Source organism: Parasteatoda tepidariorum, chromosome 2 (genome assembly GCF_982258835.1).
Source record: "Parasteatoda tepidariorum strain Cologne lab strain chromosome 2, Ptep-v5.0, whole genome shotgun sequence".
Taxonomy (NCBI): Eukaryota; Metazoa; Arthropoda; class Arachnida; order Araneae; family Theridiidae; genus Parasteatoda; species Parasteatoda tepidariorum.
Genome location: NC_141756.1, coordinates 41,682,065 through 41,709,130, shown reverse-complemented (window position 1 = coordinate 41,709,130; position 27,066 = coordinate 41,682,065). Strand labels below are relative to the sequence as shown.

At 27.1% G+C, this 27,066-nt stretch overlaps 1 protein-coding gene across 3 annotated transcripts in view; it reads left to right on the top strand.

The window, feature by feature from the left end:
- The first annotated feature begins 1,636 nt into the window (after positions 1 to 1,636).
- LOC107442492 (tyrosine-protein phosphatase non-receptor type 4) overlaps positions 1,637 to 27,066 on the top strand; it is a 40,295-nt gene continuing 14,865 nt past the window's right edge. The window contains exons 1-6 of one of the 3 annotated variants that reach the window (XM_016056072.4): positions 1,637 to 1,787; positions 7,139 to 7,276; positions 18,795 to 18,935; positions 24,623 to 24,686; positions 26,293 to 26,456; positions 26,682 to 26,772. In XM_016056072.4, the coding sequence (XP_015911558.1) occupies positions 1,770 to 1,787; positions 7,139 to 7,276; positions 18,795 to 18,935; positions 24,623 to 24,686; positions 26,293 to 26,456; positions 26,682 to 26,772 (616 nt within the window). In that variant the 5' untranslated portion in view covers positions 1,637 to 1,769. Of the gene's footprint in view, positions 1,788 to 7,138; positions 7,277 to 13,595; positions 14,358 to 18,794; positions 18,936 to 20,517; positions 21,742 to 24,622; positions 24,687 to 26,292; positions 26,457 to 26,681; positions 26,773 to 27,066 lie in introns of those variants that run through there. The other 2 variants (XM_016056073.5, XM_016056074.4) reach the window with 2 other exon arrangements.

Sequence of the window (27,066 nt, the reverse complement as noted above, 5' to 3'; positions counted from 1 at the left end):
TGAATAATTCTCGAACTAATTATCGATTGTAATTTTTTACTTAATTCTATTATATTCCCTCTACATTTTTTTCACACCTTTTGAGCTACAAGTTTTAAATTCTTATAGTTTTGCCCAATAAAACAAAGTGTAGCGTTAAGTTAAACACCCAAAACAAAGGCTTCGACGTCCCCTACGATTTTTTAATGTATACAGATATTTTCTATTTGTGTCAATTTTCATTTGGTACCACAGTCTTTGCTTCGGAAATGCAAATCTTTTTAAATCTAAGAATCAAAATATTAGCTTTTTTTCTTGATTTTAGTATCCTTTTTAAAAATTAAGTGAAAAAACATTCACGTTTGGGTTTTCAAATTAATATTTGATTGATGGGAAAACAAAAACGATATCAAGATCGATATCAAATTTCTTCATGAAGAAAAACATTCTGATAAAATTACCGTATTGTATGGCAATGTCATTTCTAAAAATAAAAAAAGAATAAAAAAATAAATAAATAAAACATAAATTTAGTTGATAAAACCAAAATATTCTGTATTTGAAACTATCAATTTGATATTTATTTTTATTTTTTTTACATAATAACAGTTTACGAGAAATTCTGATTTTCATATTACAGTTCTTATTACCACATATTTAGTAAAAAATACAAAACTGAAAAGTAAATTTGTCAAATAAAAGGTTTTTATACCTCGCACTAAGGCATCATGATAAAAGTACAAAATTTTACCGCATTTTCCTAATTTTTATCACAGACGATAAAATTATATTTTATTGTTAATTTTACCAAAATCATCACCGAAGCGCTTCGGTAAAAATTACCGAGCTTTTTAGTGTTCCGATAGAGCGAGAAACATGGTAAATTTTCCATTTTCTAGTAGTTTTGACCATATTTTTTTTCTCATTGTAAGATAATAGCGAAACTGTAAACATCGAAGCCGACTTCGTTTTTCAGAAAATTAAAATTCGCTGAAAGATAATTGTTAGAATGCTTGTACTTTTCCTCGGGCAACCAAACAGGCTTTGAACTTTTCAATTCTACCTTTTACAATATTAATCCGGTTAAATTTTGACATCGTTTTTTTCCCTCGCTTTAATATTGCTATGCGAATCCTAATGCGCATACATTTTGCCTCAGTTTTGACAGATATCCTAAAAACATTTATTATAAGTGGCCATTACAGAACACCCTTTATTTCTATATACAACTATAAAAAGAAATATAATTGTACGAGGAAAATGTGTGTTTTAATTTTCATATTTTTAGTTGTTTACCATCCTCGTCCTAAAGATAACACGAAAAAAATCAGTAAATTAGTTCATTCTAAATTTACTTTAAAAAAAAAAAAATTTGCTCCTCTCAGCTGTGTAAACTACTGATAAATTTAAATTAGCTTTCTAATAAGTGTCCATCAAATATCGGAGGTTAATTAAGGACACAATAGCGCGTTTTTGAAGAACAAGGTCAGGGTAGATAGCATTGTCCTTGTTCACTACCATTCCCCCATCAACAGCTGTTGAAATCAATGACATCTCCGCCCCCCTATAAAATAAATCCCTCTCTGCCCCTCTTCAACTCACCTGTGCGTGCTGGGGCGGTACGGCGGCGGGCTGTCTGTACCGTTGTGATTACTGACTCAGTAGAGTACCCGATCGATACTTTCTGTGAAGGGATGTAGCAGACGATTTTAGCCCGAAAGAAGATGGCGGTCGGCAGGAAAGCTAGCTTTCTGTTTATGTTGAGTTGATTGGATTTTGGAGGTCTAAACATGGATCAGAACGGACAGGTGAGATATTAAACATTATTCCAGTTTAATTCTTCAGCGTTCTTTATCAAAAAATGCTTAGATAAGCTATTTAAATGACTTTTACCTGATTCAAAATAAATCAGTTCGTTTCCTTGGTGGGGCGGAGATGGGATAGAGTTCACTGGCTCCTCTTTGTAAATGAGTGATGTAAATAAAGCTTACTCTGCTCATTATTTGAAGCGTGTTTGTAGCAGGTGGGAGTTGTAACGACCTTGTCGTTGGGGACCGAAATATAACTGTTGAACATGGTTATTCACTTTTTTATCAATTTTGAACACTGTTTATCCTTTTGTAACACTATAATATAATTAAAATCATTAATATATTTATTATTTACATTTTTGGAAATTCGTCAGAAAAAGGTAAATAATTCTTCTAGAATGCTTAGTTGTTCATTAGTTTTGAACTGATTAAAAAATAATTTTTAAAAAAAACTCCTTTTTTTTTCCTTTATCATTTTCACTATAAATAATGTTCATAACTCTAAATCGAAACATTCGACTTGGTTACTCATTTTCACAAATGTCCGCAGTTTTATTTTTTCTGTTTGTTTTCATAAACGTAATCAAACCAGCTTTGAAAAAATAATAATAATTTTCATATTTATTCACACTATTTTTCTTTCCTTTAGATTGCTATCACTGCAGTTAATAATTCTAGCCAAAACCAAAACTAATTTTTTGTCATTCGGTAATTTTATACACTGTAAAAATTCCGGATCAAATTACGGTTAAAAAAATCCCGACACTCAGAGTGCCAGTGCTTTTTGCCAAAACATTCCTTTTTTACCGGAATATGTTACAGAATAAAAAATCTGATATACCGTAATTTTTACTGTAATACACTGAACCACTCTAATTAAATAAAAATTATTTAAAATAAATTACGATATAATAATTTACAGTAAAAATGGATATTACGGTGAAACAGATAATGCACACCCAAAGTCACTGTTCTCTACACCGTAATTCAATCCGGATGTCTTTACAGTACAGATTATATAATTCCATACAAGAAAATAAACAAAGTTTTAATATCAGGATAAGAGGCATCCATTTTCATAAATGTTCGTTGCATTTAATTTTTATTCAGTATTTTTTAATATAAAATAAAATTTCTTTACCAAAAATTTAATACAATTTTAATAGAAAAAGAAGCATTTATTTTCATCGTTGTTCACCACTAAAACTTATCTCCCTATCACTTTTAATAGGAATTATAGAGTTTCAAACAATACTCATATATTTTCATCGATTTTCATTTCTTTATTCTGTTTTTCTGTCACTTGTATTCGGAATAATAGAATTTCATAACTTAATCAAACAAAACTTTAATAAAGAAATATCTATTTTTGTTACATTTACCACTTTTCAAATTTTCACCCAATCTTTTTTACAAGAAATAATTAAATTCCATTACCAAAACTGAAACCAAATTTTATTAATTAAAGAATTGGAAATTATTTTCATCGGCGTTAACATTTTAATTTATTTACAATTTGTTATCTAACACATTACTTAATTATGTCTTATAATACAAATTTCAAACTGATTAATGTAATGCTTAAGCTAAATGGTATTAAAACGATTTATTTTCGATTTTTTGTTTTTTAGTTCGGTAGTCCTTTTAGATTTTTTGACACTTTCTCATTGTTAGCGAGAGTCAAAATTAAAAAATGAATTACCTGAATTAAAAATTTAACTACCTGATTGAATTGAATTACCTGAAATAAAAATTGAATAAATTCTGTATAAGATTTGATAATTTTTTTTCGATATCTTCATTAAGAGGTTTTAGTTAATATCATCATTCAAAAAGTAAAATAAATTTGCTTATATTACTTGGGGGAAAGGGGGGAAATCGTGAACAGAGCCTGGAGCAAAACGATTCACTGAGAAAAAAAAAGTATGGTCAATACTATCAGAATATAGTAAAATTTACCGTGTTTCTGGCTTTATGGGAACAGCAAAAAATTTGATAGCTTTAACTGAAACTCTTTGGTGATGATTTTGGTATAATTAACAATAAATATAGTTTCATAATATGTGATAAAATTTGGTAAATGTGGTAAAATTAAGTAATTTTACCTTAGAACATAACATATAAACCATTTATTGAATTAAATTTCTTTTACAGTTTTTTGTTTTTTTCCTTAAATATATAATAATAAGAACAATAATTTTGAAAACTGGAATTTCCAGTAGTCCGTCACCAAATAAACAAAAATATTATTAAAATAATGCTTTAAATATCATACATTCTGGTTTTTAGTACCAGAATTATGGTTTCTTTTTTTGACAAGAAATGTCGCTACCATACTGCACGTTAATTTTTAACATAATTGTTTTCGCCGTGTACAAAAATAACTTTATAAGACTCTTCAATTTTTTTCTTTATTTTTTGAACTAATAAATGCTTTTGAACTAATAATTGAACTAAAATCAAGCTTCTCTGTGATTTACTTTTAAAAGAAAAACTTTTAAAGCAATCATGCAAGTCAATTTTCAATAAAAATAAAAATGAGACTTGATTTTTTATATTTATAACAAATGTTTTTTTCACAATGTGACCACCATATTGTTAGCCTTTATACAAATTCTATAACAAAAAACATAAATAGATATATTGACATGGTTGAGGTTTTTACTTTAACTTTGACATTCTTTTTTTACTCATTATGAATCCTATGATCATTATAATTTATGTATTTACGTTCTTCGTTATCACCTTTAGCATACTTTTTTCTTTTAAAAAAAAACACATGCAAATTTTCGAAATTGGAAAATCATGCTGATTCATAATTATTACAAAAGTTGAATATAGTTTTTATTTAAATCAATGCACTCAAACTTTCCCCAAAAGCTCGATTGACATTGTTAGATAAATTTTATCCTATAGAGAAATTTTAATTTTCATAACAAAAAAACTGGAAAATGTTTCCTTTAACCTTAAACTAATCAATATAAAACATTAACTATGAAAATGTTTCAATTATAAGATTTAAAAAAAATTAGTTTTTGTAAAATATCAGGTGATTAAAAAAAATTTTTTTAAAGAGAACACCATGTTAAGCACATCTAATAAGTATAAACTAAATTTTGAACTAAAAATCAGAACTTTTATCTAATTTAATAAAATGAATTAATAACAGCCGTGTTTGATACTATTTATTTGAAATAAAATTTCAGATCTTTTTTGACTAGCTACATAATTTTCATAAAACATTAACATTAGATTACAGATTTTAAAGAAACGAAAACGTTTAAAGACTATTTTCCAGTGAAGCAATCGAAACCTATTCCCATCAATGATTGGCAAGCCTCCAACCACAAATATTCAAATGAAAAAGTAATTATTATTCAGTCTATATAAAATCATGAGATAAAAATAAAATTCTTTATCGTATTCTTCCTGCTGCCTGCCCTCTCTCTCTCAAATACACCACCCTACATTAAAAGAATATTAAAGTAAAGCAACTCATTACGTAAATGGAAGCAAATCACGAAAGCGGAATGGAACACAAACAATTCTTTAAGCCCATTTCCGACCAAGAAACGCAGGAGCAATTAAGTGCTTCTGTGAGTTAAATAATAAAGCAGAGAAATAACCCGGGAAAAAGTTAATCATTACTTTTATTATGAGCAATGCAATAATGAAGAATGAGTAATAAAAATTTAAATAAGTAATCTTTTACAATTTAAGGAAAATTTTCATTGTAGAATCACCTGTAAACATTTCAAAGATACCATTTAACAGTGAGGCGCAATTGTCATTTCGTAAAGTAATTATAATTCATTTCATCTCATTACAGTTCATTATAATTGGAGACTTTTCTGTCTAAAAATTTTATCTTTAATTTAAAAACAGTATATCACAGAAAACATTATTTGATTTAATGCAAGAACAACTAATGTCTACACTGAGAAAAAAAGTCAAATCAAAACTAGTACCTCAAAAGGTAAAATTTACCGTGCTCCTGGCTCTATGGGAACACCAAAAAGCTCGATGATTTTCACCGAAGCGCTTTGATAATGATTTTTTTAAACATAACAATAAAATATGGTTTTATAATATGGGATAAAATTTGGTAACTGTGGTAATTTATCATGAACCTTAGAACATGGCATAAAAACCATTCATTCGGTTAAGTTAACTTTTTTGCTTGTTTTTTTATTTTTTACTAAATATAAATATGTGGTAATAAGAACTATAATTTTAAAATCGTTGCCAATTGTTTCCGATAAATTGTTACCATTCGAACTGAAAAATTACATAATCAATGGTTTAAATACTGTATACTATGGCTTTATTAACCGGAATTATAGGGGGGGGGGGGTTTCTTTAGCCAAAAATGCTATTTACCATGCAATATGGTAATTCTGCTGAAATTTTTTCTCCTTGTTCGTTTTAAAAATGTTATCAAGTAACAACAGCAACCCAAAGTCTAATTTTAAGATAATAGACTCCTTTTATGAACCGAAAATAAATAATAAATTAAACTTTCAGAAAAATCAGTTTAACGCTGAGCTACATCATACAAATTTATTGCAACCTTAATAAGGTGTTAAATTGTGTCATGGGTCCATTCAAAGTTGAATTGCATCCATAGCGTAATCAAATTTTAGAAGCACAATAATATAGTTCAAATTAGTACCACATTAAAATTGTATCAGATTTGAGAGATATTATAAATCAACGCTCTGCAATATTCTTAAGCAGATGCATGATATTTTATATTAAAAATTACAAAATATCAATTTTGGACATTATAAAATGTTTACATTAGTGTTTCTTTCATCAGACCACAAAATAATACTCAAATATTTCATGAATTACATATATTGTCACTGCGTATAAGACATCATTTCCCATGCTGTAAATAGTAAAAACAAAATGGATATTATTCGGAGTGCTATTTTGGAGAAAACAATCCTTTGCTCAAATTGTATCATTTCATTATGAAGTGTTCTATTGCTGGTAATTTACATGAATAAAACCTTTATGTTAATTACAGTTAGCTTTTTTATGAATATTGTATACTTTATTTACAGTTACTTTGTTACAATTAGAAGTCGAGATTTCAGTAAATTACAGTAAATACAGACCAGTAAATACATGATTAAAACTTGACAAATGAAGGTTATAGATTAATCAAATAAAACTGCGGAAAAAAATATTTTGTTTAAAAGTACACTACCCTTCATTCTCACATGCAATAACATGCCAATATTTTGGAGGATGCAATCAATATGATTAATGCTTTCTTTGACAATATGGTTACGTTTCGATTATGAATACTAATAGTAATTCTATTATCGTTTTTTTTTTAGACGGAATGCGAACCGGCTTTTGTTGAGAAAGAGATATGTTGCAAAGAAGCCGCTTTCTCGCCTGCAATCATTGAAATTGGCTTCATCGATGAAGATGATGCAGTCAGTGACTTGTCGGAATTTTCCGTCAGTGAAGAAGTAAGTTTTGATTTCCAAATATTGTATAAAATAGTTGAATATTCAACAACAACTACAGATATGTTGTTGAAGTTGTTAAGCTCATTTGAGCAATCGATAGCCTAATGAAATTGGTACATCATAAAATTAAAAAAATATTTATTTCCCACAATAAAATTACCTTTTTAAGCATAGATTAATGTTTTTAGCTACGACAGTTACAACTATAAATCTTCTCGAAACTTCGCTACAACGGAAAAATGTGTTTATACATTTATTGATTTGCTTTTGCAAAAGGAAATAGTCCCGCAGTGGACTGATCGTTAAGACACGGTTCCCAGCAGATCACCGAAGTCAAGCATCTCTGGCTACGGTCAGTGAGCGGGTGGGTGACCACTTGAATGAGTCTGCATAGGGATCGAGGGTGTGCGGTATTGGTCCTCGTTAAACTGTGCTACCGTAAAGTGCTCGACTTCGCGAGCAGGTCGTTGGGCTACCGAAGCGGGGGTGCCATCCCCTCCGCAGAGGATCAAAATTGTGATGGTATGTCTTCGGATCATCCTCCGGGATGTTTCCCAGACCGTCGCCAATAGCCCATTGTGCAGCTCTAGTGCGACGTAAATTAACAATAACAATAATAGCAAAAGGAAATATTTTAAAATTATTTAAATTCCTCTCAAAAAATCATAAAGTTACAAACTCTAAATATGGAAGAACTTAGGGTTAAAAAGTGATAACCCACATGTTATAAATATTTCCCTTTTGTTCAGTATCAAGCAAAAGTTTTCATTCTCACTTTTGTACGAAGCCATTTTATCACTGTAGTATCTGTCATAGAAAAATTTGTTTTTCTCTAAACTACAAATAATACTTATATAAATAAATAAACTCTAAACCAGCAATTCTCGAAAAGTGTTCCGCGGAGCCCTGAGGTTCCTCGGAAGGGATTCAAAATTTTTGAAAGTTAGTACTTGCTTGCGATATGTTAAACAAAGATATGCGAAAATCTATAACGAAAAAGCATCATTCCTGTTAAATCCCAGGATTAGTTGACCTGGAAAACCACACACCATTACAAAAAATTTCATTAAACTATGTATGACATAAATAGTTTTCTGTGTACTCGGGGAAGATAAGGTAAAAAAAGTTGTTTCTAGTTGTAAATAATGCGATTAAGAATGTTGTAAACACGAATTTCTGGATATTTGAATTATATCGCATGATGATAACTTGTGAAATTAGCTTTTTCGGCTAATATACTCGTTAAACTCAAATATGGGTTCCTTCAGAAGAAGGTCGATTATTTAGGGTTCCATAGCCGAGAAAATCGGAAACCATTGCTTTAAACTACTATGAATATTTTATTTAAAGAATCAAAGCATTGATTTTAATTTGTAACAGTGATTATTTTAACTTCTCAGAAGCATGCACAAATGATTAATAGATTTTTTTATATCATTTGGAACATTGTAAACAATCACAAAATAATATAATTTAGATTCCTAAATTTAAACAAGAGTAAACAATGTCTGCACAAAATGTAAAATGAACTAAAATCAAAAAACTGTAACCAAGTCACTTTGCTTTGATAACAAAAAAATATATAATAACAATTCTTGTACGGTAAAACACGGTGTGAAATATACGAACTACTTACAAATTGTGTTCATGAATTTTGGGCAAATTTTTATTTACTAATGATTAACAATGATAATTTTAATTATTTCCTTATTGTTAATGATATTATTCAAAGTATATAAATAATTGTATTCAAAGATTAATAATAGTAATGGTTTTAAAAACTAGCAAATTTCTTAATCTTTTTAATCATTAAATCAATCACAATTTATTGAAAGATTCTAATAGTATAATTTGAACATTGCGTAATGTCATGAATTATTATAATAAGGTAGTTTATGATTTCTAAATTTAAACAAGAGTAAACAATGTCTGCACAAAATGTAAAATGAACTAAAATCAAAAAACTGTAACCAAGTCACTTTGCTTTGATAACAAAAAAAAATATAATAACAATTCTTGTACGGTAAAACACGGTGTAAAATATAAGAACTACTTACAAATTGTGTTCATGAATTTTTTGGCAAATTTTTATTTACTAATGATTAACAATGATAATTTTAATTATTTCCTTATTGTTAATGATATTATTCAAAGTATATAAATAATTGTACTCAAATATTAATGATAGTAATGGTTTTAAAAACTAGTAAATTTCTTAATCCTTCTAATCATTAAATCAATCACAATTTATTGAAAGATTCTAATAGTATAATTTGAACATTGCGTAATGTCATGAATTATTATAATAAGGTAATTATTATAATTTCTAAATGTATACAAGAGTAAACAATGCCTCAATAAAATGAACAAAAGTATTTCAGGGAGCTCCAGCCAAGTCTTTGTAGCATTGACATATTTTTAAAATTTCTTATGCAATAAAACTGAGCGTAAATTCGTTCCGACTAATTGGCTTTATGCCTTTCTTCTTGTCATGGTGACTTTGTTTCTGTTTTCAAATAGATCACTTTTAAAATTCAACATCTCGCCAGATCTTTAAACAACACTTGCGACTAAAATAAACAAGCAATAGAAACAACGCAGTTTATTCATTTTCGCATAAAGTTTTTGAATTTAAGAACGATTAAGTTTTTAATCTTAAGTTTTTTAACCTCAAAGCATTATTTCAGTAACTTAAAATAATTTTTCATTGCGCAAAAGTAGTGTAAATAGAGCTGGCTCATTTCCCGTGTTAAAGTTTTTTAGTGACTTGCGCGTTTGGGGGGTGGGTGGAATGGAGGCATCTCTTACGTCAATACTAACGCAATTATCAAACTCTTTCGAAACTTCAAAGTGGTTTTTAAACTATGGAATTTGCCAGATTTGCAGAAGTAGAGAGTTATTTATTCTATGCCCCCACTCTTTCCTGTTTATTTGTGAAATAACGTGATAAACAGGCTATAAATATGTATAAATGTTACAAGTACTATCCTGTCTCTATATTTAGATGAGAGAACCTGAAAATATCTTCAATAGTTCAAGACCTAATGCAGTCAGTACACTTTTTATTTTGATCATAGCTCAAAATTGCGCTTAGGAAAACGAATATAGCTCGAAATGGGTATTCGAAGAAATAAATATAGCGCTATGAAAATGAAGTATACGGATAAATGCTCCTTAAAAAGTAGGCTTATCTTAAAATGCTCGTTTTTTTTTCTAAGGGCATGAGAGGCTTGGGATGAAGGTTCAAAAAAATACACCTAAATCAAAATACGCGTTACTGATACTGTAGGCATATGGCACAAAATGCGCCTTTTCAATGTCAAATAGTGAACCCGAAATATTAGCTATTTTAAAATTTAAAATGATCAATAGACTATCATTTAATGTCAAATTTCAACGTCAAATTAAAGTTATTTTGCCTATTTTCTTCCAGACACTATGAATAATTATTATTCACTAATTCATTATTTTTTTAAAAAAAATAGCTATAGGAGTTATTAAAAAAGTGGAATCAAATGCTATCTCCCTTTTTCTTCTAGACACTATGAATAAATTATTATTCACTTATTCACTATTTAAAAAAAAAATAGTTATAAGAGTTATTAAAAAAGTGGAATCAAATGCTATGTCCTTTTTTCTTTCAGACACTATGAATAAATATTATTCACTTATTCATTATTTTTAAAGAAAATAGCTATTGGAGTTATTAAAAAAGTGGAATCAAATGCTATGTCCCTTTTTCTTCTAGACACTATGAATAATTATTATTCACTTATTCACTATTTTCTGAAAAAATAGCTATAAGAGTTATTAAAAAAGTGGAATCAAATGCTATCTCCCTTTTTCTTTTAGACACTATGAATAAATTATTATTCACTTATTCACTATTTAAAAAAAAATAGTTACAAGAGTTATTAAAAAAGTGGAATCAAATGCTATATCCTTTTTTCTTCTAGACGCTAAGAAGAATTATTATTCACTATTTTTAAAGAAAATAGGTATAGGAGCTATTAAAAAAATGGAATCAAATTCTATGTCCTTTTTCTTCTAGACACTATGAATAATTATTATTCACTTATTCACTATTTTTTTTAAAAAAATAGCTATAACAGTTATTTAAAAAGTGGGATCAAATGCTATGTCCTTTTACATGCACTGTTGTCGTGTGCATGCTATTGCACTATTTTTACCGTAAAATCCATTTTTACTGCAAAATATTATACCGTATTTTTACAGTAATATTTATTTAATTAGAGTGATGCAGGTATTTTACGGTAATTATTACTGCAAAAATTACGGTATATCAGATTTTTTTTGTTCCGTAAAAATGGTTTTGTTCCTGTAAAAATGAATCTTAAGGTAAAAAGTATCAGCACCTTCAGCGTCGGTACTTTTTGCCTCAATTTGATCTGGCATTTTTTTACAGTGTGCATGTTAATACGTTTTCTTAAATCCGTATTAAGCGCTATGCCCAGTTTTCAAATGCGCACTTTAAGCAATGTCGATTTTCGTAAACGCGTGTTTTAATCAATTTCCATTTTTTCAAAATGTTTCAATGCAGTTTCGACTAAGGATATAGTTAATTAATAAAGAATTAATAAAGTTTGATTAGTTAATGATATTTGACCGCTTTTTTTTATAAAAATTCAATTTCTGTTAAGTTTTTAAAAAAAAAATTAGTCATTTCATTCTGATTTGTTTAGCATGTTATTCGGATTCATTTAGGAATTATTACATGTCTATTTATGAATAAAATTCTAGACAAATTATTAAGATATCAATACTTTTCAAGATATCAGTAGTAGTTTCAAATACTTTTTCTTCAAATGTACTAGTTTTCAAAAAGTTTTCATTAAATGAACGACAAACGATATCTTCAGAGCCACTGCATTAAGCCGCAAAAAACTTTTTTTTTATGCTGCTCAATTTTTCAAACATATTGATTTCTATACATCATTCTAATACATATAAAATATCTAAATAACATACTAATTTTAATTTATGATACTAATATTACTATAAATTCTACTAAAATCAAATATCAGCAAAACAGGTGTTAGAATTTTGGGGTTTGAATGTTTAATTATTCATTAAGGTCTTAAAAATAATCACATAAACAAACCACTTTCTTTAATTGTTTGCCTTTAAATATCAGTGTTTGCACGTAATCAGGAATATCATAATTATTTTATAACAGTGAACAAGTTTGATTCAACAAGTCGTAGTTTAACAACTCATATATTTTGCGAAAGATGTTCTTTGTTTTTTGCTATGCCTAATTTCTGTTTGATAAAAAGTATTAAAAAATGGCTCTGATTCATTCCTTAGTTGCACTTCGATTTCTTCTATGTATATAAATATTCACATTTGTGTAACAAAGCAAATTAAATTAATCAAAGAACAAAAGATAAAGCGTAAATGGAATTTAGGTTATTTTTCAAATCAATATTGTTTGGCTTCTCAAATATTTTGTTAGACTGTTTGAATTTATAACGACGTAAGTCCTTATAAAGACCGCTTCATGCATTAAAAAATATGTTTTTTCCATTAATTCCAAAAATAAATTTTTAAAAAAATAATACTCAAGTGATTCTTTAGTCTTTTATGTTTCTGAAACAAATTTAATGTTATTTTCATCTCTTCCCTTAAATTAATGTCATTCGATTTTTTATTTTTTTTTTTTTATCTTCGTTTTGTTAGTCTCAGCTAAACTGTAGGATTTTAGAGTTGTCCCGAACAAACGGCCATGTTTCAAATATATTTGATTTGAACAAATTCGTAATAATTTTATTAAAAATAATGTAATTTTGTTTTCGAATACTAAAGATTTTATGGTTTTTATAAGATATTTCGATCTCGAAATAAGAAAGGAAAACCTTAAATAACACTCTCTTTATAAATAGTTAATTTTGAAGTATATAAAAATGATTAATTAACTGAAAGTTACATCCAGTCTTGCTTAATAACCTTTCCCCAAGTTTAAAAAAAAATGAAAACGCAAACTGTCATCAATTTTTCCGTCTAAAGCTTTTTCAGCAATCATATATTACTGCCCAAGTATGACAGGGCAATTCGCTAAAGTGTCGTCATAATCGCATTTCTTCACTGTCTCTGACAACCTATAAACGAATCCTGACGAGATTATAATGAATCACTTTCTATATCAGGAAGGGGAGAAGAAAAAATTACAGTAACATTTCAAGAAAAAAGAACTTATTTTTAGGTCGCAGATTGGATGCAATTCAAATTTTGAACCAACACTTTCACTGTCAAGTACTTCTCGAGAAAAAAAACAAAGATAAGATGATTCCAGTAGGGCGAGAAAACGAAAGTGTAAACTTTAAACGTCAGCTCGTAAAGAGGGTGAATTTATTTATGCCAGAACTTAAGGGTTTTATACTGCCAAATGTTCTCTTTTCTAATTCCTGTGGAATTGACGCAAGGGCAAGCAGATGTAGCTGCCAGAACTAATACAAGCATTTTTCAAGCATTTTATCTCAACCACCATTCACAAAGATGTTCGACTGTAGACAACATACATTATTTCTGTCTAAAGCATTAAATTCAAACTATTAATGACAGAAAATTAATATGACCTGAACTACTGATTTAGTGTTACTTTGTGAACTACTAATGTTGTAACTACGAATGTGTTACTCAATTTTCTAAGCAAATTTTGTGATGCAGTATATTCAAATTAGCAAACGATTTGTGATGAAGAATATTCAAATTTGAAAACTACTTAACTTTGCAAACGATTTTTGATTAAACCGAATTTCGATAAAGTATAATCAGTATCAAACGATTTATAGTGCTGAATTTCAACTATGGTACAAAATCTGTGGTATTTACTGAGAAATGTGAGCTGCAAATCATTATTATAAACAATATTTTGTGTTTATCTAAAAAACAAGTTGAGAGATATTTTCAGTAATTATCTTATTTTGCTCCAAAAATTAAAACAAAAATTTATTCACATTAAAATATGGATGTGATTGACTTGTGGGATTTTTTGTACAATGTGGATGACTGGAGTTTCGATACTTTCCCTTGGGATCTTTTTTATCTATGCCATTCCTCAGTAAGTTATTTTGAATGCCTTTCAACTAACCAATTTTGTTTCTTATTATTTAATCTAACATTAATATTTAAAAAAAAATTTGTATTGTATTTATTTTTACAAGAAGTATGAAATTGTATCTTAAAGGTGAGCATTGAGAATCATCTTGTATGAATCAATTTCATAGGTTATTTGCAATGCGTAAAAAAGTAACTAATTTTGTCAATGTTAAAATATAAGAGAATAGTCAATGAATTAATTAAAAATTTTTGATCGGTTTTTGCATGTATTTTTTTTACATAACTATTTAAAATATTATAATGCACCGCTAAATAATTTTTCTAGAATAATGCAAATGCTTATAAAAATTATTCTTTGAGATTACTTAAAATTGGTTCATTTAAAATTCTTTAATTTATTAAAAACTAGCTAAATCGCCTTTTTTCGAACGAGTAGGACAAAGAAAAAATAATCAATAAATCCAATAAATCGGTCTTGATCATCACTACAAAACTATGCACAAAAATGAAAGACATATACCGATGCAATTTAAGCATAATTTTTTCGAGCATAATTTTTTTTATTTATTATTATTCGCTGTCCATACTTACACATTAACGGGCAGCTAATACATAACTTGCATTTTTTGTTGTTTGCTTTATGTTTCATCACAGTTTCATACTCTTAGATTTACCATAATATAAGTTAAAAATTCCACTCAACAAAAGAAAAATTAACTAAACATATAGAATCATTTTACTTATTTTTAGAATTAATCATACTTTTCCCTTGATTTAAAAGGTAACTTCAAGTTTATTCTATAAATTCTAGTTGAGTTTCTTTTATTTAAGTTCATAAAGACACGTTTTAAAAGCGTAATTATCAATATAAAAAACACCTGGTTTCATATACCTTTTAAAATATATATTTTTAAATACGAATTCATTATCCCATGCCCATACTTCGCGAAATTATTATCGTTGATTTTACTTGTAATAATCCAACAAAGAAAACCAAAAACAAATCATTTATAAAAATGCAAAAAAAATAATAAAACGCGTTAAAAATAATTTTTATTTATTCGAACACAAGCTAGCAATTCGTTCATACTATTAATCGTGAGAATCGGTTGCCGGAGGGAGTTTTAAAGTTGACAGTTAAAGGTCCTCCGTATTTTCGAACGTATGTACATCAAATTTGGTGCGGATTGGTTAAGAATTGCGCATTTGTGTACTGTACAGACACACGTACTTATTTATAAATATTCTGCTTTATTTTTATCGATAAAACAGTACATTAATAAACATACTGATAATACATTTACTACAGTCCACTATTATTTATTTGCAGAAAGATTCTGTAATAGTCGTCCTAAGTATCGATGTTTAGAATCCCTATGAAATATGCTGGAAATAAAAGAATAGACTTTGGAGGGCCCAAATTAATATTTAAGTGAGGAAAATCGTGCCGAATCTATCAAAGAAAATAAACAAAAACATCAAAACCAGTACCCTGTGAAACTTGGAAATATTTCTAATTACTATCTTCTTTCAACTCCTCTCGGTGTCCTCCAACATTCAAACAGGTTTTGATGTTATTTGTCAGGCACATTATTGATTGGTTAGAATTTGATAGTGTTATTTTTCCTCAATCGATTACATTTCCATTTGTGTCTCCGAATTTGTAAATTTTTTTTTTTTTACTTTTTGACTTCATGTATGAAAAAGATTCTAATAATACACAATAAGGGTATTCAATATGAAATGCACTGAATAATATAAAGCGATTGACAAATTTAATTTAATTAAATTTGTCAATTAATTAAATTTGTCAATCACTATTAAATTTGTTTTATTTTAGACATGTGACAAAACAGCTATTTCTGCAACAAAAAAAAAACGGAAATTAAATTTACAAAGATGCCAACTTACTCAGCTTTGTAAAAAATTAATTTCTAGTGGTAATGAAATGTATGTTATTTTTAGTTTAATATTTTCCAATTTAAGTAATTTTTCCACCACTATACATATAAAAAATTCAAAATATCATATGAAATACTACTTTATTACAGTTATCTCGTGGTGGCAATTTTAAAAAAGTAGACGTAATTATCCTTGTTCAACAAGTATGTTAATATTAAATTCGCAGCCAATACATTATTACTTTTGAAGAAAGTGGAGCCGTTGGCATCCCTGTATGTAGAACAATAAATTAAGGTTCTCAGAGAGTGCCCATCTACTATATCTAAATAAATATTTTAAGAAAAAAACTTTATCAACAAAAGTCAAATTTATATTATGACTGAAAATATTAATTTCTTTTCCACTGCTGCAATTAATATGTAACGTATATTTTTTTAATTTAATTTCAAGTAAAGAAGTCATACGTTAGATATTAATTGCAGCAGTGGAAAGAAACGATATCTTTATTTAAAATTCTATTAAAAAAGTATGCGCAGTAAAATTATAAAATACATAGATGTATTAGTATTTAACTTAATTACTCAAAAGTATAATATTTCAGTAGATTCGTAGATCTCCCTATAGTGCTTGAGCTCTCTTCAAAAATTTAGAACTTCTATTCGAACAAGGCAATCTCTCTTGTATTAGAATATTTAAAAAAAATGATACATAAAATTATTAAAGAAAAGTTTTTGAGAATTGTGATTCAAAAAAGTATTTTAAATCTTTGCGAAATCGGGAAAAAAATATTTTTCATGATAAGCAAAATATTTTATAAAATCACGGGTAACCGATAAATGCTTCTTTTATTAGCTACGTAATTGTACATATATATATATCTATATACATACGTATATATATATATATATATATATATATATATATATATATATATATATATATATATATATATATATATATATATATATATATATATATATATATATATATATATATATATATATATATAAATATACATACGTATAAGTATATATATATATATATATATATATATATATATATAGGTCATTCTCACGAAAACTGTCATTTTTCAGTTCATAAAATCCCAAAAAAGTAAAGTGAATAAAAAATTCTGAAACTTTTTATATTAATAGAAAATAGAAATATGTAATGGCATTATAAAGAAAGTATATATCCTATAAATTATACTTAATATTTAAATTAATTAATTTTTTAAATAATTAATTTATAAAAAAATAATTAATAATAATTAATAATTAATTAATTAATTTAATAAATAAATTAATTATTTTAATAAATTAATTTATTAATTTTTTAATTTATTTTTCAAATTAATTAATAAGTAAATTAATTATTTTCACTATTTAAAAAGTGAGGGAATGACACTAATAGTGAGGGAATGAATATTTTATTTTAATACATGTTTTTATCTAAGTTACATCTACTTAAAGTTTGAAAATGATAACATACTAAGTATATCTAATATTTATTATAATTTAGTCTTATATATTTAATAGTTTTTACAGGTTTGGGAAATAAGATTGGCTGGCACGATTGAACAAAAAAAAAATTTTTAATATACTCATCTTGAATCATTCCCTCACTTCAGCTTCATTCCCTCACTTTATGCACTAGTGAGGGAATGACAAATTCAATAAAATTTAAAAATAACAGCTAGGCCAAATTAATTTCTAAAGTCAATCACATACAATTATATTCATGCAAGAAAGCAACATATAATTATCCACTTTCTCGATGAAGTTGTATTTTATTTTACTCTAAAAAATGAAATGAGGGAATGACAAATGTAAAAAATTTTACCTGGTTTGATTCATTCAAATTTATTCCACAGCAAAGCTTCTTTAAGTTGAAGATGGAAACATACTGCAATTTTGTTCTATGATGCCAATTGTTAACTTCTGAAGTTTTTATTACAATATTTTTATTCTAAGAAGATTGCAGGTGATAAGAACATTGTTGTGAGGGAATGACGCGAAACACTGGGGACAAAGTTTCAAATAGTGCTGTGTTAATATTTTTATCAGAAATTAAATTTAAAATTGATTTTCTGAATTCTATATTTCAGTATTCTGAAATAAAAAACACGAATTTGTAAAAAAAAAAAATTTATTTCAGAAGCAATTTTTTTCTTTTTTTAAATCAGCAGTGGGGACAAGTGAGGGAATGACATATTGGTATATTTTAATTACCTAAAATAAATAAAAAATAAAAATTGATAATTTTATTTTTATTCTTTTGTTAGCTTGCATTCTGAAGGACACTTTCCCTGAATTTCTTTTTTTTCGTAAGCTGTAAAACAAACATAAAATATACTGGGGACATGAAAATGACTGTTTTTGTGAGAATGACCCATATATATATATATATATATATATTAAATAAAACAAATAAACTAATTAGCTCTTTTACTCCTGTTTTTTGTGTGTAGTTAATGCATCCTCTATCGCATTCCAGAAAAAAACTAATTTAAGCTTACTTTCCTCTCAATACCTAGGTAGAGAGGAATCAGTCCGATATATTGTCAAAAAATGAAGATGTTCAAGAAAATGAATCTCTCTTTCCAGAGCAACTTCAAGTTAGCAACGAAATTATTAATTTAAACCATGTTCCTCCAGACGAAGTGCCTGATAGCCAAGTAAGTGTAATATTACTTCAATGAATGATATTTTTCTTTTTAATAATTGAAATGCATAATATAAAACCAAATGATAATGACTTTTCGGTTTCATTTGGCATTTAAACTTAATTTGATGTATTTTTACCAGGCTTCACTTTCATAAACCTTGCTTGCGATCTCTCAGATTTATTTAATATTTTTGCTTGGGTTTTTTTTTAGTTGAATTTTAGTTTGAAACCCTTAATGTACAGATGTATACATTCAATTCATTTTCGGATTATTAAGTATTTTTTCTCTTGATTATCTCATACAAAAACAGAAATAGACTAATTTATTAACATAGACGATATTTTAAATTGCAAAATCAGACACAAAAACGTACTTTCTTTGAATAAACATACATTTCTTTCGACGGATTCAGCTTTTTGAGTTCGATCCCCGCCTGCCAAAGATTGCCAGTGTACAAAATGATGACTGGTGCTCGCTAAATCTGTCGGGATCATAAAATCCTCCAAGTTCGCATAATAAATCAATACTTCTTGGGGTACTAGATCGGAATCCTTTACATCCCTTTGACTAAAAAAAAAATTTGTCTGCATTGACAAGTAAGAAAACAATAATAATAGTCGAAAAAAGTTTGAATTTCAAGGTATAAAATTTTACTTCATTTTAAAGAATGCAATTTTACATGGCAAAATACAAAATTTTAATGAATTTGGGTGAATAGTTCCTGAGAAATCGAATTTTAAGAATAAGATTGCTTAAATTCAATTTCCCAAGAACTATTCGACATATTTCGCTCAAAATTTGTATTTTGCCATAAAAATTTGAATTCTTTAAAATAATATAAGAAATGGCATATTTTGCAATCAAAACTTTTTCGAATGTTATTAAATAAAATAATAAAAAAACAATAAATATTTACTAAAAATTATTTTTTCCTGAAACTATTTTTGGATAAACGAATTTTACAATGGTGTGCAAAAACTTTTCAATTCGCTTAAAAAGCTCTCGATACATAGCGAATTACTCAAAAAGTAAAATTAACGTTAAAGGGTTCAAACTCTGAACCGCTTTCCGGACCAAACTATTAGGACCATATTTCCCAGATTGCGGCTACCCCCGATATTTTTGGGGTCAGAAATCCGAATTTGTAGGAAAAAATTTATATTCAGAGAAAGTACGTTTTCATTTCTGATTTCGTAACCCTAAATGTGGTCGGCACTAATTAAGTAACATATTTGAGATCACCCCTTTGAACCATTAAAACTGAGTCCTAGAAAGTGAAGATCCACCATTTGACAGAAGTTATTCAGAGTGGTCCATTTCTTGTTTTGCGCACTGTACATGATTATGCTGATAATCAAAACACTACTCATATATTTCCTTCTCTGTTAACTGTTGAAAATTTTATGAACCTGACACCAACTAGAACCTTCATCTTTTTAAAAAAAGAAAAATTATTTTATTTATTTGTTTATTTTATTTTATTTATTTATTTATTTTTAATTACAATCCTGCCGAATTGAGGTGAAAATCCCGCGCACTAATCCCGTAGACATCGATGCGTAATTCTGTCAAATCTTGATCCCTTGAAAATGGAATTTCATTTCCTAGATGAAATACGCAAATGGTAGATTTAACATTAAGGAACCAGAACTCAATTTTATCTTCTTTTTTTTTTTTTACATATATTTGTAATGAAGTGGCAGTCACTTTTTCTATTATTATTATTTAAAATAATAGCTAATGAAAAAAAAAATTTCACTTAGTTTAAACATAGTTTAAATAAATGTGTTACATCTTTTTTTTTTTTTTTTTTTTTTTTTTTTAGATTGTTAATACCTTACTCGTACTGTCTTGCATACTATTTTAATATTTTAATAAGTTATCAGATTCATTAAGATCGACCGTTTACATTAAAGACTACGTAAACCGTTTTTATAATTTTTAATAAATTTATTATCTGTAAAAAAAAGTTTTTTTAAAAAAAAAAACAAGTTTTTCCAATAGTTAGTTAAAGTTATTTGACTCCAATAATTTCAGATTTTCAAATTTTTACAAATTATGCTTTTTAGTTTCTGAAGAATAAATTGTAACGTTTCTGAAAAATAAATTTTAATACACTTTGTGAATATATTTATTAGAAATTACAATGTTTCATAATTTTATTAGGATTATAAGTCTTTGTCAATATAAAATTTTAACCTCACTCTATGCCTCTAGTTTTTCCGAGAAGCGTTTTAAATAATAGTTAAAGTTTTTTTTTTTTCTACCTGCCTCATTTATGAGTAAAATGTGAATATCAATAAAGTTCAAGCCAGCTCTAAAAATAAATGGCATATAATTTTCTGTCCAATTTACGGTTTTATTCCATTTCAACTCTGTACTCTTAAACAAGCTTTCACTTCCTGTTGATTGCAGCGCTCTCTATCTTTATTTACGAACGAAAACTGAGTCTGCGGAGTAAACTCGAACAACCGATCAATAACTTGTTCTTCTAAGGATATTGTTTATATTTATTTTGCTCTGTCTCTATTTGGAAATGTCATAGAGCACACAAGCCTGTACATATATATATGGAAATATAACTGTTAATTCGAAAAAGTCAGCTTCATTTTTCAGCTAAATAATTTCTCAATAAACATTCCTGGAAAGTGTTAAATTCAAAGCAATGTCTAAACGATTGAATGACATTAGTGAAACGGAGAACAATTTAAAGAAACGGAGAGAAGAACTTAATTCGCAATCCTCTTCGTTGTGTTCAAGTATAAAATCTTTATCTAGACCCAATTCTGTGATTGACTCCAAAAACTATAAAAATGTATGAATGTTAATGAGTTTACTCTAAACATCTTTTTCTTTTCTTTTTTTTGCTCTAAGAGTAAAAATAGTTGCTTAAAATTTTTATCATTTACTTCAATTATTTTTTCTTTAGGAATATAGCAATTTGAATTTAATATTTATTAATTTTATTACCACTCGTGCTCCGTATTTAATTGTGTATAACTAATAATATTGTGTATTTAATTCTTCATGTATATACAACATATACATGAATAATGCACTTGTATGTATGTATGCTCTTTTTTTACCAACTATTCCCTACATAATTCATATTTTCAAACTTTAACTTGTTAACAAAATAAATCGCTTTTCTTCTCTATAAAGCTCTTTCATTCTCTTTTTGTGATTCATTTTGCTTAATTTATAATGTAAAATGAAGTGGACTAAAAAGTTTATTGTTTTCATTATTTTAAAAAACTGAAAATGCTTAAAACACTCAAATGCACTTTTTTTTTCTTTTTACTCCTGATGTGTAAAGACATAAACATTTTTTGACTCCTAATGTGTAAAGACATAAATAAACTCCTAATGTGTTGTTGGAATTTTATACACTAGATTATGCACAGGGATGTAACCCATTTTCTGTGTTTGGCTGTTTTGTCGAATATTCACTTGGCCAAATATTTGGCACAGTATTTTTTGACAAAGCTGTTTTTGGGTGGAATTTGGATTTGATAAAGAATAATCTGAAATAATATTTTCATTATTGATAAACGTTTTTACACATATTTCTTAAGTCTTAAAACTTGTTAATTTATGTTCTGAAAGACAATGGAAAAGCGAAACTTAAAGAATTGAATTTTTATTACTTTATATTAAACTGTAAGTTTTGTACTGCTGATTTGTTTTTTAATTTATTCAAGTCTATTTATCCTTTTTTCTACACTTTTTTTTAGAGAATTAAGAACTTCTTTTTGTTTGTTTCGTTTTTCTGTTTTAATTATAGCACAGCATTTTAACGGAGCATTTCTTATAGACTTTATTCTTTTATTATTTCACTTTTTTTCTGTACAGAACAGGTAACGCAGAAAAGTATGATTCTCAACCTTAAAGTTACGTTTCAGAACTAAGAATAATTTTTTTCTATTTCTCTTTTGCTTTTTTTTATTAACTTTTCTATTTATCAGCATTTTAATTATGACAGGCTTTTTTAAAGACCCTTTCTTACGAACAATGTTATTCTTTTATGGTCACTTTTTTCTAAAAATATGGCAATGTGTTTAAGTTAAATTGAGATTTTAAAGGTTTAAATTTTTTGTTTGAAAATTAAGAACAAATTTTTTTTTTTTGGTCTCTAGTTTTTTCTTTTTTTAAAAATTTTGTTTTTATAAACATTTTTATTATGAGGTGACAATTTAGAGAGTTTCTACTAGACTTTATTCTTTACTTTCTTCTTGAAAATATGTTAAGTGAAAAACTGAAATGTTTAGCTTTAAAATTTTCTTTCAAAAATTAAGATCAATTTATATATATATATATAAATATGAGGAATTTTCATTCTATTCAATATTATTTATATTGATCAAAATAGTTATACTTAAAAAAATAAAGTATAGATTCTTTTATGAAGTCATTTATTATAATTCTTATTGTTTATTTCACTAGAGGCTAAGCCCACTGTTCGCTAACGCTCCTCAACCCCAATGATTGCTTCAGAATAATTGTTGTTTCTTAGCATAAAACAGTTGAAATTATTGTACTAAAAAGAACACTTGAGCCTTCACTTCCCACGTCCGAATATTTCCCTTATGATACTACTTAGATCTATAAGTGAACATAGTCATTTTTCTAAGTAATCATTTTTTGAAATTACAATGTAAATTAGAAGAATTAATTATATTGTCATTTAACAAATCTCTTTAACCCAAATTCATAATTGTATATTAATGTAATTTGCACCAAAAAATAATAATTGTAAAGTGGTTAATAAGATAAGACACTGATTTAAATAACTTTATCTTAAAATATAACGTAGAATTGCATTATTCTGATAATAATAACAATAAAAATTATCCGCCTTACTCTTACTTTAGAAATCAAGCAAAATCAAAACCGTTATTATAACTAAACTAAACTCAGCGGCACGACTGCCTATAGAGGGCCAAGGCTTACTGTGCCCGTCTCAGTTTTCTTGACCTTGGGCTCTGGGATGCAGATATTCAGGTTAGGTGATCAGCCGAAAGCGGAACCCCCAGTGTTTAGTTCCCAAGCATGCTTGGTGCTCATTTATCGACCCACTGAAGGGATGAAAGGCTGAGTCAACCTTGCCCGGCCCGAGGATTGAACCCAGGACCTGTGGCACGGAAAAGCGAAGCGCTACTACTCAGCCACCAGGCGTCCGTAATAATAACTGTACAGGTAATTTTAACCTTTAAATTAGGGAGACACATTGATTAAATTGGCAAAACTGGATTGTACCATGTGATTTTCCAACTAATAAAAATGTATTGACAACAATGGAAAGTTGCAACACCATCATTAGATTTTTGTATATAGTAAGATACCTATCTTTTTAAAAGTTATAAGCTTTTTGGGGTAATTTGTTGCATTCTTTTGTGAGGAACACTCTTAAAAATTTAGCAAACAAAATATATTGCTGAAACATTTTTAAAATGTTGGGGAATGAACTAAGCATAGTGCATTTACAAATTTGCAAACCTTACTGTGTGTATTGGATTTATTTTATCTTAAAACTCATATTAAATAATTTCCATTTATAATATTATAAATTCAAGTCTTTTAAGTAATTTTTATAAACGTATCTTTAAATGTCTGCATAAAACTTCTGTCTGTATTTCAACTTTTATATACTCATAAATAACTATACATATAATTAAAAAATAATAATTGTAATCTAGGTGGTACAACCAATACATTCCAATCAAACTTTCCTTTCTGAAAATACAAAAGACTATCAAACTGGTAAGTTTAGCTGCATTGATTTTTAGAAATCTAATTTTTTTTTTTTTTTAATTTTTTTTTTTTTAGCTTTATATGAATGAATATTTTATATTGTATATACTTATATTTTATGCTTCTTATTCATACTTCTATAGCACATTTATGTTATTATTTTCTGTATAGACTTGCATCATTAAGCTTCTCTGGGCTGTTTAAAAAGCCTTATGCCTGAAGAAGAAATTATGAGTTTTGTAATGAATGTTCATTATGTATAAAAAGTACTAACGTGAAGAAAAAAAATTTAAATTTTTTTTATTCTATTAACCGAGAAGTAGTTTTTATCTCACTGTCATACATTTAAGCTATTCTTAAATCTCAGCTAAGATAAGTAAATTATTATCATCTATTGGTATGATAATAAAATTCTTAACAACAATACCGTATTCACTCGGGAAAAAATGCGTTTTATTTTTTAATTTACAGAGTTTTCCCTAGGAATAAAAAAGGGCAGATTGCTTCTTTGCAGACAACACTACTTAAAGTTTTGAAGTCACTTAACACTTCAAAAATTTTTCAAAATGTGTAATATCATGTAATAACTGAATTTGATTCTCAACAATTTTTAAGTAACTGTCTTATACTATTTTTGTTTATATTTTAAAAAGTAGTATTTACTCATTATCTAAATAATAGAAAAATTTGTAGTTTATCAATGATAATTAAAAGCATGCTAAAAGACAATCTCTGTGCATGCTTGCAAAAAAAAACTGAAAAAAAAAAAAAAACAATTTTTATGAACTGCTTAAAAGATTTTTTCTGTTATTTATAATAAAAATTATTAGTAAATAAATGTTCAATGGTGCATTTCTTTTTTTTTTTTTAAGTTATGTATTTAGGAAATAATTTTAAAATTTAAAATCACTTAAAAAATTTATAATACACCCTCTTGGAAAAAGAAAAACTTATAAACATTTAACCAGTTGTGAATAATCCTAACAAAGTAAATATTTGTAATAACAATCAGAATTAAACGTATAAACACTAATTTTTGTGTGTAATTATTATTTTAACAGTTAATTAATTTTTCTTAAAAATGAATCGGAGTAAAAAGGCAGTGTTTTTAAGGAATGGTGTATGTTGTGCTAGTTGTTTGCTCCAAAATTTCTTGCTGTGTAAAATAGTTGCTCTTTTACCGAACAAATAAGTTTCTCCTTATATTATTCAATGAGGAAAGTAATGCATAAAATAATGATGTTTTTAAGTATAAATCTTAGTTCTTTAAGAACTTAGAAAGGAAATTATTTTACTTACCTTGGCAATTCAATAATTAAAACATGTCTATGTAAGATCAATTAGTTATGCAATTATACTTTTAAATGTATGCAAAGCTAGTTAATTTTAGTTAAAGTTTTTTCTACTTCAATTATTATTTTATTACCACATTGTAAAATCTTTGAAAATTATTGTATACAAGTTGGCAGCTATAATATGAGAGAGATCTATTTTTTTTTAGTATAAACACAATAGATCTGCATTTAAACCTGTTTTAGTTTCACTGCTTTTTCTTTGATTGTTATCACTTGTTTACTTTTTTAACTTTTCTTAACTATTATGTCTTTTTGTTTAGCCTTAGAATCATCAGATGTAACAGAACCGAAAGATGAATCACTCACAGACCAGAGCAGCCTTAATGATACGTCCAAAGACAACCAAAATAGCCAAACTTTAGAAGAGTCTATGATAAGGCTGCAATTGTCTTTAGAAGATAGAACTACACTTTCAGCTTTTGAAGTAAATTAATTTTTAAAAAAATGTAAATTCCATTGAGTCCTTAGTTTAAGTTACACACTCATTGATTTTTTAAATGATGCAAATTCATTAAGAATGATTGCAAAGTAAGAATTTCTAATCTTAATAATATAAAATGCTAAGATAAATTTTTCTTTAATTTATTGCCTACATGAAATAAGATTTTCCTTCAAACTCTTGTCTTTAATGACATTTATTTTATTTTAGAAATTAAAAAAGAAAAGAGATAAAGAAAGTATGGATGTTGCCAAATTGTCAGAAAATGCTGTAAAAAATCGCTATAAAGATGTTCTACCATGTATGTAATTACTATTTATCAGAAATATTTATATTGTTTGTCATATGATATGAGATATATTAGGAAAATATACATCAATTAAATGACAGTTTTAAATTGTGATTTAATATGCACAAAAAACTAATATCATAATTCAATTATAATGTGAGTATATCAATACATTATAATACAAAATTTTTAGTATAAGATATAGTTAGAATGCAGGATACAATCAGCGTACGATTTTGTCAGCCAGCAAGTAGCAAATTGCTCAGATGCAAGTTAGAAAAAAACAGTAGCAAAAATTTCTAGTAA